Consider the following 16535-nt stretch of genomic DNA (forward strand, 5'->3'; position numbering starts at 1 on the left):
GAGGGCATGCTTTATGGCGTCTAGCGTCGCCACGGTAACACTTTTGAAAGACAAAAGTAATGCGTGTAGTCGCAGGATGGAGACGCATATTTTGATGTATAACACACCTGGGTGCACGTTACGGTTCGGGCCGTATTAACTGCCGAAGGAATAAATTGCGCCAAAATTAGACGATTAATTAAAAATGTTCAAAATGGTCGACTTCTTGTTCGGTTTCGGCCATGGCGCCAAGAGACTTTTCTTTAAGTTGCGACATGATACAGGTGTGTACCGATTTTCGTTCATGTACGTCAAACCGTGTTGGGGGGCTTGAAGCACAAAGTTTTCTAGTGGCCGCTGTTGAGCCATTTTGCCACTCCCATTAATGCAAACCATTAAATATCAAATTTTTCGCCAGGCCTGGCTTGCATGCAAAATTTGGTGACTTTTTGGGCACGTTTAGGGGGGCAAAAAGGCCGTCCTTTCGTCAGAAGAATAAAGAAAAAGAAAGAAAGAAAGAAAGAAAGAAAGAAAGAAAGAAAGAAAGAAAGAAAGAAAGAAAGAAAGAAAGAAAGAAAGAAAGAAAAAATTCCTACAGATACAATAGGGCCTTCGCACTGTAAGTGCTCGGGCCCTAACAAGTGCAAAGAGCAACAGCAGAGATACGTCCGGATGCTCTTCGCGGACTACAGTTCTGCATTTAACACAATAATCCCAGACATCCTCATCACAAAACTGACCACCATCGGCCTGCCCCCTCTCACATGTGCCTGGATTAAAAACTTTCTCACCAACCGACCCCAGACTGTGAGACTCGGCCCCCACCGGTCCTCCACCCGCATGCTGAGCACCGGCTCTCCACAGGGCTGTAGGCTGAGCCCCCTCCTGTACAGCCTGTACACCAATGACTGCAGTCCGACCCATAACAACAACCTGATCCACTGGGCGGTGCCCCTCACCCTTCTTCTCCATTTCCATTTTTATGTATTATAAGTACCTCATAGCTATCATTTTTGTCCATCGTTCCTGTAGTTTCTTGTGCTGGCCCCCTTTTTTCTCTTTTGTGCATGTTTGCAGGCCGGAGCTTCAGGAGCTGCGTGCTGGCCTGCGGTCCCCCCCTCTGGTCATCCCGCTGCTGCTTCCACCTGCCTGCCCCCCCCTCTGGTCATCCCGCTGCTGCTTCCACCTGCCTGCCCCCCCCTCTGGTCATCCCGCTGCTGCTTCCACCTGCCTGCCCCCCCCTCTGGTCATCCCGCTGCTGCTTCCACCTGCCTGCCCCCCACCTCTGGTCATCCCGCTGCTGCTTCCACCTGCCTGCTGTGTGCTGCTGACGTCCCCGACTCCCCCAGTCTGGCCTTCGGCAGGAGGGTCTCCCCTTATGAGCCTGGTCCTGCTCAAGGTTTCTTCCCTCCTAAAGGGGAGTTTTTCCTTGCCACTGTTTGGCTTAAGGTTTTTTCCCACTATGGGAGTTTTTACCTGCCATTGTTTATGTAATAATTGCTCGGGGGTTTATGTTCATGTTCTTGTCTCTGGAAAGATCCTAGAGACAACTTTTGTTGTATTAGACGCTATACAGATAAAATTGAATTGAATTGAATTGAATTGAATTGAGTTGAATTGAATTGAATACCGCTCATCCATGGAGAGCCTGCTGACGTACTGTATTACAGTCTGTAAATTAAGATATCAAGTGTTAAAGTATGAAATTCTTTGTTTTGTTGTTTTGTTTTCTTATCATATCTTGAATTGTTATTTTTTACATGTACAAAATAAATCAAATCGAATTTTAAAAAATCGAATACTTTTTCCCGGCCTATCTGTGCAATATTCCACCACATGTGTAGTAATATGTTATTATCTGTAGATAGGATCTCAGGTCTTGATTTGACTATTTAAAAATGCACCTTAGCCTTTTTATATTATTTATATTTCTTGTATCTGTTTGCGCTGTCTTGCACTGGAAAGGTGATGTTGCTTTTAATCTCACTGTAGCCATGTATAATGGCAATAAAGTATTCTATTCTATTCTATTCTATTCTATTCTATTCTATTCTATTCTATTCTAACACACAGATGCTTAAGTGTGTTTAAGAGAAGCACTGTGTAGATAATTATATTTATGCTTTGAAGGAGATTATAAACAGATATAGAAGACACATTTCATAAGGTCTTTTTTAAACATGTTATCAATGCTTGAAAAGATTTTGATTGTGCAAACTGTCATAACTGTCATAACCTATACTTGCAAGGAAGGTTCCCAACTGCAATGTGAGAATCTTGGCTCAGTGGTATTCTCACCAGACATGCAGATTAACCAGAGACTTCAATATTTGATGTAAGCAATTATACAAGGTCGGACACCTGCAACTGGTGTTGTGAGTTGTATAAGCAATCAAAACACTTTTGTGCACATATGTTTAACATGTGTTTACATTGTGAAAGTTTAGAGGAATATGCACTCCACAGTCATTGACATATTACAGGAATGCCTGAATGCAAACTTTACAAATGGCATAAAATGATCCCTTGAGATTGTGATTGAGGAGGCTCAGATGGTCCAGTGCTGGTGAGTTATTTGACACCTGTCAAACAGTTATGAGAAATGTAATGCATGAATTCATTTGGCGACTGGATGCTTCTGACTATGACACTATTTTATTTTTGTCAAACATAGGTTCAGCTTTGTTTGGTATCAGTCCCTGCTGTGGAGTCAACAGTACATTCTAACCTTTAAAAAGGTTCATATAGGGAGAAAATCCAATTTTTGTTTTTAAATTTGAAGTGTTTATTATGTATTGACATTAAAAACATTCCAGTTTTGTCTAAGTTATAATTTTGTATCACTATGAATACTTTTGGGTTTTTCTTTTTCTATAAAACTTTTTTTGATGATATGAGTGGGGCAGAAGTCTCAGAATTATGTATCAAATATGATATATCTGACATTATAGGGTTATGGTAGGGACATGTACATTTTTGATCTTATGTCAATTTTTAAATTTTCTACCAATGCTTTTCTTTTCCCTTGCTGTTCATTATTATTGTACTTTAATTTAGATAAGTAAAACATTCATAAATACCACCAGTAGTGCTTAAAGTTCCACAAAGAGGGAGAGGGAGAGAAAAGAAAGACTGACTAGGCTCAACCTTCTTGTTAAACTCGCAGCTGGGACTAAAACAGGAACAATTCCCTATAATCACCATGATTCCTTCAACTCACGCGATATATCAGTGTGGGCATGTGGGATTATGGTGTATATTCCCTGTTAAAAGGTGAAAAACCACACATACCAAAATTTAAAAAAAATAAAATACACAGGCAAGAATTAAAAACTACTTATGGGAATTTATTACACGGTCATTGATTCACATCCTCAAAAAAAATTAAAAATCATACAACACAATTTATATTTTTGGCACTTATTTTAAATGTAACACTAAAACCTGAAAAGATAAATTATTTATAATAGCACATAGGAAATGTCCTGAAGCAATGAACCAAACTCTAAAGTCTGAAAAGGATGAAATTCCCTTGAAGGCCCTTTATTACTGTGTCAAACAAATGTAAACAATCACAGCTGATGTGATGCTGTAGAGCAGCTTGAACGGTTTGCTGATAAAACACACAATAAGAACTCTGAGGGGCGGATAACCATCTTTGATTTGTGAAATTTTATTTCCAGCAACATTCACTATTAAGCGTTGTCCTGATGTCACAGTGGTGATAAATGTGGTGGCTGCGCCACGTGGCTCTGAAACAAAGTTATCTGATCCAGCAGCGTTAGTGGAATCCCTCTGATGACCGACGGCAAGTCTTCGTGTTGTAACGGATAGATGGCCACACTCAGAGCTGAGCGCTCAACTGAAAATCTAACAAAAGATGAAAAAAAATTATTTGGAGATTAATCTGGCAGGGAAATGCTGCACCCCCCTCTCTTCAAATCCTATAACAGAGTCACTGACCTATCCAGCAGAGCTTTCTGCAGGGTCCGACAAGCCACCAAGGTGCCACCCATGAACATGTGGCACATGATGACGTGGCAGCAATTCTCCATGAAGGTCTCTGTGGCCGATGGGTCAAAGGTGCCGCTACGCGAGATGAGACAGACACGCTGGAGGCGAGAGCAGCAGGACAGAGCCTCGAAGAAAGATGAATTGGCATTTAGGTAAGGCTGCTCTAACCTATGAAACAAACACACAATCTTGTTACATAAAAACAAAAAGAACAACAAAAAAAAGTACTAAGATTTTAACTGAGATCTCTGTTCCACAATATGCTACTTTTTCATACGTTAATAACATAATGCATATGTTAATATAAGGAACGTGTTACATTTCTATTTATATAATGAACAGTTAAAGGGGATTGAAAGGATCATCTCACCTGAGTTCTTGCAACTGAGTGCACTGCTTAAGTGCGTCCAACAAGGCAGCTGTGTAACTCATAGTTTTCAGGGATCCCAGATTGGCGAGGGATAACACTCTTAGGTCTCTGCACTGCTGGGTCAGCTGTACCAGTCCCGTTCCTCTGACCACTCCAGGAAGTCCAGCCAGAGTCACGCGATGCAATCGAGGCAACGCCTCAAGTGCTGCCAAGTGCGTGTCGCCAACTCCTCGTGCCCATGCACACATACCGCGAGGCTCCACGCTGGCTCGGGAGCAGGGCTCCAGCCGAGGAAGCGTTGAGGCGAATCCTGGACCAATGAGCTCAAAAGTTTCCAAAAAAGGACAGCCGGCAGTGAGCAAGGCCAACCCTGAGGTGCCGTTCCCTGAAGGAGGTGGCTCTGAATCAGGCTTGTAAGTCTGAAGGCCCACGCGCGGCGGTTTCTTCAAGCCCTGGAACAACGGAGAGAGAGCCGGGTTGCGTGTGGAGATGTTGGATGTATTTAAGCCATCTGACAGAGCACATGCAGGCAGAGTGAGCGAGCGAAGCCGTTTGAATCTGGCCAAGCTGGCACACAGGTGTGCCTCCCCATTTAGCCCAGATGAGTGTTCATGATGATAATGCGTGTGCATCAGGTTTAAGTGTTTAATGTTGCAGCAGGCTGCCGCCAACTGGCTCACTGTCCCAGAAACCAGTTGATCCTCCACACTCCTGCACTCGGAGTAAGGAACATGGTTTATCCCACTGAGGTTGAGGCTGATCAGCTGCGTGGCATCTCTGACTCCTCCGTTCAGCAGCGACTGGAACACCTGGGGCCATAGAGCCGGGCAGCGGCTGAAGCTCAGGTGCTTGGGACTGTTTCCCTCCAGAGCTCTCTTCAGCGACAAAGAATCTAACCAGGACCGAGGGAGCTGCAGGGCCACCAGGTCTCCTCGTTCACCCAAGCTCTGAGCCAGAGAGGGAGCGGCTGGCCAGTGAGCCGGGTTTGGACCAGGAATGGACACCAGGAAAATTCTGAGATGCTTCGGAATGTGAACGCTGAATACTGCCAGGTAAAGAAGCAGTAAGGTCTGGTTGACCTGCGGCCATTAAGACACAGATGCGTCAGTCGCAGCGTATAGTGCACATGGAAACAAGTTTGGTGTAGTGAAAAGCTGACCTCTCCCGGAGCCAGCCTTGCGGTGAACTCCTCCAGCTGCTCATAATGCGGCACACTGCTCTGACCAACCATTAACTGACAGCAAACACCAACGCCCTCTCTGGTCACATCTGGGATGTCGAACTGCAGCATCAGCCTACGAGACAAAAGACACACAAACATATTCTGTCCGTCATCCCTGTAATCCTGAACAGTATCCAGTCAGGTTTAGAAAACAAATGAACAAATCAGTGAGCAGCTGACAAGCAGATCACAGTTTGGGAGGCTGAATGGGTGCTCTGCTGCACAGTAGCACCACACGGGACGGTGCTCTCGTGGTTTATATTCCCCCTGCTCACCTCAGACTTACAGAGAAACTCAAACTCCTGTAATCTTATGATATTAAAATCCCTCTGCTGTTGTGACGTGTATCACAGGAGGCTGAGAATGCAGAACTGGTGGAGCATTTAATGGCATGATGTGGGAACAATCACCTGATCTTGAACATCTTGAACAAGAAAAAAGGTGATAATAGTGGATTTTAAAGGGAGGAGCAGGAAGATACTAAACATTATTTCCATCCTGGAAAAAAGGGTGGCAAAGGACTGCAGATACCTGGGAGCTGACCTAGACAACAGGTTAGGCAATCCAGTCTGTTGTCCACTTGTACTTCCAAGGACACTTTGGTCCTTTTTTCTTTTTGTTGGAAGATGCTGCGTATCTTCTAAACTTCTGTGGTGGAAAGTGTAGTTTATGTGCACTTATCTGTTGGGGCAGCATCACCAAGTCTAGTGACTCAAACAACTTCAAGCAATCTTAGCTCAAACCTGAACTTATTGATTATGAAGGCTGACTCTGTGATGAGGACTGTTCTATAAAATACAAACTTTCTGTGATGCAGCTCCCGATTTTGATCTCCTGCCATACACAAATCTGTTCCTTTGTGCAGTTTTTATACATTTTTATATAGTTTCTGTGCATAGTATCATGCTTTGTATAGTATCAGTCTAAATAATAAAGCAGTATTAGATTAGAAAACAGTCCATAGACACCTGAGGCATTGTAGTGCTACATTTTTATTTTTTCTTGCAGTGTGACTCTATGAACCATCTCATTCTTTACGACTGAAATATCAACACTTATTTTTAATGTTCCCCTTTCTTAAGTATTCGAGCCTTGATGTTTAGTACAAATTAGCAATTATTAGTGTTAATCTTAAAGTACTTATCATTTCCATGCTGCCATCTCAAGGCGGCCTGACTCTAGACTTGTTTTGTAGTCTAAACTATTTTCTAAAAACTTGAGTGGACATGCCAAACAAGAGGTCAATTCTGGCCACTGCTCTCACCACATCTCTGCAATCCAACAGGTTCTTACTTGCGCAGCTGGGCACAGCAGGGCACCACCCCATAACTTGGCGTGAAGAGAGTCTGTCTGAGCTCCGTCAGGCGGCTCAGTGAATCCACGGCCTCTGAACTCAGCAGGGCCGAGTTGAAGCATGGCCTCACGTCAAAAGCAAGTGATCTGAGTAAAGACAGGGAGGAGAGGAGACGTGACAGGCTAAGAGAAGTCAGGCGACAGCCGGTAACGTCAAGATGCGTCACTCCTCTGCAGCGTGCAAGGTGCTCCATGGTGGAACCGGACAACCAGTAGCAGCCATTCAGGCTCAGAGACTGAACATGGTTGGACAGCTGCTTCAGTGTTCGGCGGACCAACTGATCGTCAGCCTGAAAGGAAACATTTACATAATTTCACCCATTATCCTGTTAAAATCCTCATATATAATGTCAATGCATTGAACACCAACTAGTTTTTTAAATTAAAGTTAATGAAATATTTGAAAATACTGAATTCAAATGTACACAAGCATGAACTGAAGGATTAAATGAAAATGAATACTGAAATAATATCAGCTCCAAAGAGGATTAAAAGTTTTTCTGAATTTCTTTACCAGATATTCTTCAGACAGCCTGACGTTGGTGAGCAGGGTTTTATCGTGGCATAATGTGTGCAACTTCTGGCAGACATTTGCCACGTTCATCAGCAGATCACACACTGGGACATGGTGGAGGATACACAGCAGTATCTCATCAGACAAATCCGACATCCCAACAGAGTTGGAGGACATTGTGTCCTCATCACATACAGCCTGAGACAGACAGCAAATGCAGACAATTTTAGAGGCTTTTAGATCATCTCAATGTCGAGTCAGCCTTTACAAAGAATGATCAACTTGCTGTAAAACGTTTGTCTCTCTGACAGGTTGAGAACTGAGGTGCAGGTATGTGATTATATCCAACTGTGTTTGTTTGTTATTGTGAAGCTTGGTGGTGTGACAAAGACATTTTAGAGACATGAAATAATAGCTTTGCAATCCGAAGATTTAAGACAATATATGATCATACATTTAAGAACAATCAGAGTGTCATTAATACCAATGTGTATATTAATTATTGAACATTGCTGTTTTATTGTTCTCCCAGATGTTTGTAGATTCCTTTTTAAATGAGACAGTACAAAACAATATAGAAATAGAGAAAAAATAATTACAGAAAAACATAGCATTAAAAACAAGCGTAAAACAGTTTACATGCTGTTGCAAACTGCAGGAAGTTGGTTTTAAATGTGCACTTTTTGTGTATGAGTGTGTGATACATCCACACACGTTTATGTTCATCTATATTTTTATACTGGTCTATTTATTGGCAATTCTCTTTTGTATTCTTTGCATTTAGGAAAAATGAATGGGACTGCATTGATCTTTTTGTATAGTGACAATAAAGATTTTGTCTCTGTGTTTCTTGGTTGTTTATTTTATCACCACCAGACATCACTCATCAAATGAAATGTTTGCTCTGGATAACCTTAAAACAGACAGCTGAATTAACAAATTACATTCCTACAGATGAATATATCATGGAAATGTGATGTGATATCATTATTTGTTGTACTAGAAATAACACATGATCTTGCAGCCTATACACCGCTCCATCCTGCGTTTGTAAACACAAATATTAAGATTAGTTAAAAGCCCAAATATGAATGTAGTCAGTATACATGTACGATTAGAAATCTGCATTACAACCAGTACTGGAGTTGAGGGGGTATGAGGGTGGATCGATGGCATCCCCCCTGAAATAAAAACGGTCAAAATCATCCCCCCTGTAAAACTGCCATCCCTCCTTTCCATCCCTTATGTCATTTAATCACTGAATGTGGTTTTACTGCTATTTCAACATTTAGAGTCATCACCAGAAAAATAACACCAGAAAAATAACTTATTTGACAATTTTCACCTGTTTCAAGTAAATTTTCACTTGAAATAAGTAGGAAAATCTGCCAGTGGGACAAGATTTATCTTCTTATTACAACCAAAAAAATCTTGTTCCACTGGCAGATTTTTCTACTTATTTCAAGTGAAAATCTACTTGAAACAGGTGAAAATTGTTGTTTTTTCCAGTGATGAGTCTTGTTTTAAGTGTAATGAGATTTTTTTTTACTAAAATGAGACATTTTAACTAAAAATAGGACAAATATTCTTGTTAAGATTTTGAGTTTTTGCAGTGATCCATTTTACTTATCCTGTGAAGGACAGAGGCATATTGATAAGTTCAGAAAACTGTTTTTTATTGTTGTGTTTTGATGTATTTGATGTAAGCCCAGTGGATATTTAAAGCTTACAGAAGGCTGCATTTACCTGCTGCTATGTCATTCCTGCAGTATTTCTGCAGGTGTTTTGGTCACTGCTATTATTTGTAATATATTATATTATTTGTAATCAGCACAAATTATCTGTCCCCATATGATAAAATCCGCCATCCCCCCTGATTTTTTATTTTTTTACAACTCGATTACTGATTACAACTGGTACCAGAACGTTTGGCATCGAGTTGTTTAAACGGCCTAACGGATGTGAGGATTCAAAGAAAAAGGTCATTTCAAAATATGGATTTGACCAGCTGAAAACGTGTTAATTGTAGGTTTAAGAGCGTGGTGATTAAATTAGCCTCCGCTGCTTGTTTGGTCTGATCCGGGTGAACATGTTGAGGTTTCGGCATCAACCCACCTGTAAAATCTGTTGATTCATGGCTTCTTTAGTGGCGTGCACAGCCCCGCTGATCGATCCGGAGGATTTGAAATTGATCATTCACTTATACAGAACTTCATGATCGGTTTGGTTGAATCTGCTTTCCCCCCGAACCGGCGCATCCTGAACGCCCGTTAGCAGAGCGGAACTATCTGCTGCTGCGAAAGTAGGAAGACTTTGAGGGACGGACTTTCTTCCGGTCCATGGGTCAGGGCCTGTGATCAGGGCAGGACTTTTTCACGTTTTTATCCGATTACTGTACTAACTTAATTTACTTTTTATTGCAAAAAAAACAAGGGGATAGAGTATCCTAAATAAAAGACAGCTGTGACCTATTAAGACTGAACACTAACGATAAAAAGATCACAAAAGTATTAATTCACATTTTCCATAAACTTGATAAATCCATTCAATGGACATATTGTACACTGCATTTATAATGGTAAACTAAAATACACACTTAAAACTGGATATACATGGTTTTGTAGGGGCACCAATGTAAGATTAATTTAAATGTGATTGATATCCATTAATTGCAAGATTTGACATAGGCTACCTGTAATTTCTTGGATGTCTGTTCTGACAGGATAGTGGGGAAAAAAAATTCAGACCTCCATGGGAAAGATAACCTCGTGCTGGATTCACATTTGTTCAAGATGAGATCTTTGCCAGCAAGGGAGTGCCAGCTTTCATGAAATGTCTTGCCTTTATAGCTGCTCATTCTAAATGGCCAAGGTTTCAAGATCCATCAGAAGTCACAAAACTAAAGTTCTTTTCATGGATTTTTTTTTTTAATCACCCCAATGTTCTTGAGACCCTTGAATACTCAATGTAGCTTGTATTTATAGGACAAGGTTGTAAACACCTTAAACTCATCCATTTTCTATATCTGCTTTATCCTTTGCAGGGTCATGGGGGTCTGCTGGAGCCTATCCCAGCTCATAGGTGAAAACCCTGGATAGGTTGCTAGTCTATCGCAGGGCCACATACACACAACCACTCACCTGTGGGCAATTTAGAATCATTAACCTATTTAAAGGTTTAAATTACAGGGACAGTGCACAATAACACATTTAAATCAATGTAAAATGTGCCGGAATTAGCCAAAAGGCTATTTTGCATCCGCTGTCCCTGGACTGATGTAAAAATAGTCAACCTATGTTTTTGACTGTGGGAGGCGGAGTACCTGGGTACCACACAAGCACTGGGAGAACGTGCAAACTCCACACAGACTCCCGCTGGGCCAGGAAGTTGAACCGGGAACCTTCTCGCAGGCAAGAGTGCTAATCACCAAGCCACCGTGCTGCCCTAAACTCACTTGTCATGATCAATTATTCTGTTGCGTCATTGTAAACACCAGTTCCCCCCCCCCCATTGGTGAGTCATTGCAGAAATTTCAAGTTGCATTTAAATAGAAGACCAAACAGACGTAGCTCTCAGACATGTGCGCTTTATTGGGTTGTTGTGGAAACCAGAGGCGTGAAGCCCCATGCACAAACCTTCAGACACCTCAACACAAGGTAGAAGCCTTGGCTTTTTTGCATGACAAACTGGACCAAGTATTATTTAAGGCTGAGTACAAAAACAAAAATTCAGATTACATAATTTACATATCAAGCAAAACTACAGGTCTGATGGGTAGAGGGCCCATCAGAATAAACCTTCATAGAGGCAAATAAGGTGAACACAGACATCTGGAATGACCTACACAAACACGACAACGTTATCATGTTCTTCAATTCACACTGCCTGGAATGCTCTGGCATCAGTTTCTCCCCATTAGGGGGCAAATAGTGCCATAGCCAGAGTGAGACAGAATGGGAAGAGGTGTAGGCTCAGCATACAGCGTGTTGGTGGAGACGTGTATGCAGAGCCTGTTCGGGCTTGGAGCAGTGGGGTTTTTTTCTGGGGTGGGGGGGTGGACTCAGTCTTTAGAAGCACTTCCTGTGGACAATGCTGGGGCCAGACTCATCATATTCCTGCTTGCTGATCCACATCTGCTGGAAGGTGGACAGGGAAGCCAGGATGGAGCCTCCAATCCATACAGAGTACTTCCTCTCTGGGGGAGCAATGATCTGCAGAGAGCAAGATGAAGAGGATTATTTATCAAGTCAAGCCACACCTACATCCAGTGAAGTACTGGAATTATGGTCATTACATAAGGGGTTCATTAAACTTGCCTTGATCTTCATGGTGGTGGGTGCCAGGGCAGTGATCTCCTTCTGCATGCGGTCAGCAATTCCAGGGTACATGGTGGTGCCTCCAGACAGGACAGTGTTGGCGTACAAGTCCTTACGGATATCAACGTCACACTTCATGATGCTGTTGAAGGTGGTTTCATGGATACCACAAGACTCCATACCTGAGGGGGTTTAAAGTGACATTAACATTCCTGTCCAGAGATTGATTTATCCAGTCCAGCCAGTTAGATTTGTTTCCCCAGATTACCTACCCAGGAAAGAAGGCTGGAAGAGGGCCTCGGGGCAACGGAACCTCTCATTGCCAATGGTGATAACCTGGCCGTCAGGCAGCTCGTAGCTCTTCTCCAATGAAGAGGAAGAGGCAGCAGTTCCCATTTCTTGCTCAAAGTCCAGTGCAACATAGCACAGCTTCTCCTTAATGTCACGCACGATCTCACGTTCAGCTGTGAGGATGACAGGTTGTGGTTATTCTAGTGAATTTTTGCCAAGAAGACCATCAGCTGTCTCCACTTTCATGCAAGCTCACCTGTGGTGGTGAAGCTGTAACCCCTCTCGGTCAGGATTTTCATGAGGTAGTCTGTGAGGTCCCTTCCAGCCAGGTCCAACCTGAGGATGGCGTGGGGGAGAGCATAGCCTTCATAGATGGGGACAGTGTGGGTCACACCATCACCGGAGTCCATGACGATACCAGTGGTACGACCAGAGGCGTACAGGGACAGCACAGCCTGGATGGCCACGTACATGGCAGGCGTGTTGAAGGTCTCAAACATGATCTGGAAGGGGGAAGAGACAGTCATTTAAACCATGAGACCACCCACAAGATGCCAGTGTCAATACCAAACCAGCACACCAGTCTTATTAGAATACAGTCAAGATACTCGAGTGCTGCAGCATAAACAGTTTAAAGTCATGCAGACACCCAAGTTGTTAGATGCTCATGTACTTGATCAAGTCAAATGTAAAGAAAAGCCATGCTACAACAGAGAGAAAGGGAACCTGAAGAATCCACAGAGCTGAACAGATGAACTCAAGGCAGAAGACACCTGAAGTTTTAAAGGAGCAGGAGGAAATGAGATTGAGTAGAGGAAGAAGTGCCTGAAAAGTTTGTTGGGCCCTGCAGATTAAGTGATTGTATGCGCGTCATTACCTGGGTCATCTTTTCCCTGTTGGCCTTGGGGTTCAGGGGTGCTTCTGTCAGCAGGACTGGGTGCTCCTCGGGGGCAACTCTCAGCTCATTGTAGAAAGTGTGATGCCAGATCTTCTCCATATCATCCCAGTTGGTCACGATACCATGCTCAATGGGATACTTCAGGGTCAGGATTCCCCTTTTGCTCTGTGCTTCATCACCAACATAGCTGTCCTTCTGGCCCATACCGACCATTACACCCTACAAAAGAGCAAAACGGTGATTAGATTAATCTGTTTTGTCATTTTTAAGATTTTAGAGTAAAACTGTAAAGGGAGGGGAGAAAAAATAAATAAATTACCTGATGCCTGGGGCGACCAACAATGGAGGGGAAGACGGCACGTGGAGCATCGTCTCCTGCAAAGCCAGCTTTGCACATACCAGATCCGTTGTCAACAACGAGGGCGGCGATTTCGTCTTCCATTTTTCTGATGGAGAAAAGGACATCAAACTTTAGTGATGTGCAGCAACATTACACTTGGACATAAAAAGTCTAGGCATTATTGCGTGTGGACGCTGGATGTCGCAGTTTCCCAAGCCAGAGCCAGAGCTGAGAAACAAAAAAGGCAGTTTTTCTAACCGGGTCTGGTCATGGCCATATAAGGCAAGAGTGAGAGCCGCCTGGCGACGGCACCGGCCCACAAACAGACCCGTGAGGCTTCAGCCCAAACGAAGCCGACCACTCCCTCCCCCGGAACCACGCTGGCTTCGCCAGCCAAGCCAGCAGAACATTAAACACGCCCCAGTCACTTTATAGCGTTATCACCGCAAACGTGCAATGTTGCATTAAAGTTAACGGTCTTTGAACGCAGGTAAAATAAGCAGGTGGTCCTTGTAAATAAGAATGTGTTCTTAATGACCTGCCTGGTTAAATAAAAGGCCAATGACTGAATTAATTATCAAATAAAGCGATAGAATTGGCATTTTTTTTAATCTTTATCGTATAATGTTCAAAGTGCAATGCACTTAATGTCATGGGTAGTTTATTTTGAAGGCTCAAATACTCAACATCCCATATTGTCAATTTGACATCGTGCATGAAATGATTGGCGTGGCAATTAAACTTTGAAAATCGACTGTGCGCATGCGCAGAACCTCGGCAGGTAGAAAGGATTGGCACAACACCGACATGTAAGTGAGAAGGTCAAGCTTTTAAACCGCAGTCTTGATTTCAGACAGCTGAGAACACAGTGAAGCAGTTTCCTCCTATAGGATTAATTACTAGTTTTACGTCAACACAAAACCTTCCCTTTTAAAAAAAATAAAATAAGACAGCCGTATCAAGCAACTCTCTAATCAAAGATAGTTTAAAACAACCTAAACAAACTAAGCAAATGCAGTGAAGATGCACGGAAAGTGTCCGGATCTTGGGCTTACCTGTGCTGAGGAGGATAGTGAGTAAAGCCTGGGACTGAGCGGTGCTCTGCTCGAGGAGGTGTCTGGACCAGACTGCGACGGAGGCCAGTAAGTTGCAGGACTTTATTAGAGCCCGGGCTGCAGCCCCTCTCCATAAAAGGACATCTTTCCGCACGGCGGCCTCTGATTGGCTGCGCCGCTTCCAGAGGGGCGTGGCTAATGCAGATCGCCCTGACACGAGAGTGGGCACGAACGACATGCAAACTTAAAGCCTGAATTATGGTTCCGCGTCAAATCGACGCAGGGTTTACGCCGTAGGGTACGGCGTAGGGTACGGCGACGCGCATCGTACGGAGCGCGTCGCCGCGTAACCTACGCCGTAGGCTCTGCGTTGGTGTAAACGCGAAACCATAAATCAGCCTTAATCCATATACCTCCAAAGTTATCAATCAAAGATTGTTTATTAGTCACTGAAACCTTGTTTTTCTTCTCTATCTTTATTGTAACGGCCCTGATGAGAATACAAAAGTGCTTCAAAGGTGGACTGCAAATCACACACTGCTCCAAAACATATCAGAGTATAAACTATTTGAAATAGTGCTTTTATGTGTTTGGCATTGCTCCATTAGGCCAAGATATATATTTCAATGTAGTTCAATCGACTGATGCAGGCCCTGATTACACTGATTTATCCTATGACAAACAGATTCATAAACCATCTCATTTAGATGAAAAAGATGAAGAAATGCAGAACTATCTGGATTGTTCCATTAACTGCAAAGACGCATTTGTTCAATTATCACTAGATATGTATGTAAGTGGTGGCAGCCAGGACTTTGGAGTGGTGACAAGCTCAGGGTCACTGACAGCAGTGTTAACACCCTGTTTTATGCTGCGTTCCATTTACCTCGGAAGTCGGAACTTGGAACTGGGAATGACAGCCGAGTTATCAGCGTTCCAGTTACAAAGTAGGTAAACAAGTTTGTAGTTCGCATATACCACATGAAAAATGTAAATTACACTATAGCAGCATATATATGCCGAACAATACTTGTATACGACTGATTTAGTGTGACCAAAACTAGAATGAAGTGCTACGAATTTTTACAGAGCTCTCTTCTACTGTTTACAACCGGGGCAGCCATCTTGGAATGTGCACTCGGGGGTGGTGAAGACTCTCCCACTTTCCCAGTGGGAAATCCCACTTCGAGGGGCGTTCCAGTTGAAAATTCCGACTGGGAACTGGGAAATCCCCACTTCCGAGGACAAATGGAACGCGGCATTACTTCTGTCCTGGCATACCCCACACACACACACACACACACACACACACACACACACACACACACACACACACACACACACACACACACACACACACACACACACACACACACAGCCGAGTGCCAGACGTGAACAAGCTGAGTTATTATGTTACAGCAAAACTCAGGAAGCTGTAAATCTCCTATCACTCACCGCTTGTGTAATGCTTGATTGCAGAGGAATTGACACCACATACGGTACTTTATGACACACAGTTAAAAAGGTGTGTTGTATCTTGATGTCACAATAAAAACATGTGCCCCGTCAGGTATCGTCATCATGTACATACCACACCTCTGCATGTCTTACTCAACAAATTATTCTGTCTATCTAACCTGAAATGCTTGTTTTTTAAACATAATATTCCAGTTTAGGAGGCTTCATCTTACAAGTACACTAAAAGAATATGGTGGCTGGATCAGGGCAATGTTTTAACTCAATTAGGGCACCAGGCGAAGACTCATAAACTGACTCTGGGAATTCTCACTACCTCTGTGCGTTCCTAATAAGGATATATAAGAGCCAGCTCACCAGTGGCTGCAGGAAGTAGGTTTTTACAATGCTTCATTTCTGAAGATACACACAGGAAGTGACCACAGCAAAGGACAACATATGGGGTGGGGGAGCTGAATGAGGTGATCAGGGAATTGGCTTTCCTTGCTGGCATTATCCTGCTTTAGACAGGCAGAGAACACACACACATGCACACACACACACACACCAAGTATAGCCCCGGGGCAGCCTATCCATCCCTTTAAGAGTTCTTTTGGATGACGTCCATATAAGGAGATATTGGAGGGTGTCACATGAGGGGAAGAATGCATTGCTCAGATCATGTGACCACTTGGAGGAAATGAATGAATCTCCCTTTTTAAGGATTT

General features: G+C 43.1%; 2 protein-coding genes across 2 annotated transcripts; both read right to left on the reverse strand.

Moving 5' to 3' along the window:
• Nucleotides 1-3305: 3305 nt before the first annotated feature.
• On the reverse strand, nucleotides 3306-9735 carry fbxl18 (F-box and leucine-rich repeat protein 18). The gene is made up of 7 exons (XM_061719888.1): nucleotides 9568-9735; nucleotides 7453-7650; nucleotides 6879-7228; nucleotides 5523-5658; nucleotides 4364-5442; nucleotides 3943-4161; nucleotides 3306-3849 (listed from the first exon to the last, which is right to left on the reverse strand). The coding sequence occupies exons 1-7, from the start codon at nucleotides 9646-9648 to the stop codon at nucleotides 3693-3695; spliced, it is 2220 nt and encodes a 739-aa protein (XP_061575872.1). The 5' UTR covers nucleotides 9649-9735; the 3' UTR covers nucleotides 3306-3692.
• Nucleotides 9736-11022: 1287 nt separating this feature from the next.
• Nucleotides 11023-15862, reverse strand: actb1 (actin, beta 1). The gene is made up of 8 exons (XM_061719902.1): nucleotides 15808-15862; nucleotides 14353-14562; nucleotides 13277-13403; nucleotides 12937-13176; nucleotides 12316-12562; nucleotides 12041-12232; nucleotides 11769-11950; nucleotides 11023-11663 (listed from the first exon to the last, which is right to left on the reverse strand). The coding sequence occupies exons 1-8, from the start codon at nucleotides 15846-15848 to the stop codon at nucleotides 11520-11522; spliced, it is 1383 nt and encodes a 460-aa protein (XP_061575886.1). The 5' UTR covers nucleotides 15849-15862; the 3' UTR covers nucleotides 11023-11519.
• Between the last annotated feature and the right edge of the window lie 673 nt (nucleotides 15863-16535).

The sequence above is a fragment of the Cololabis saira genome, chromosome 1 (assembly GCF_033807715.1).
Source record: "Cololabis saira isolate AMF1-May2022 chromosome 1, fColSai1.1, whole genome shotgun sequence".
NCBI lineage: Eukaryota > Metazoa > Chordata > Actinopteri > Beloniformes > Belonidae > Cololabis > Cololabis saira.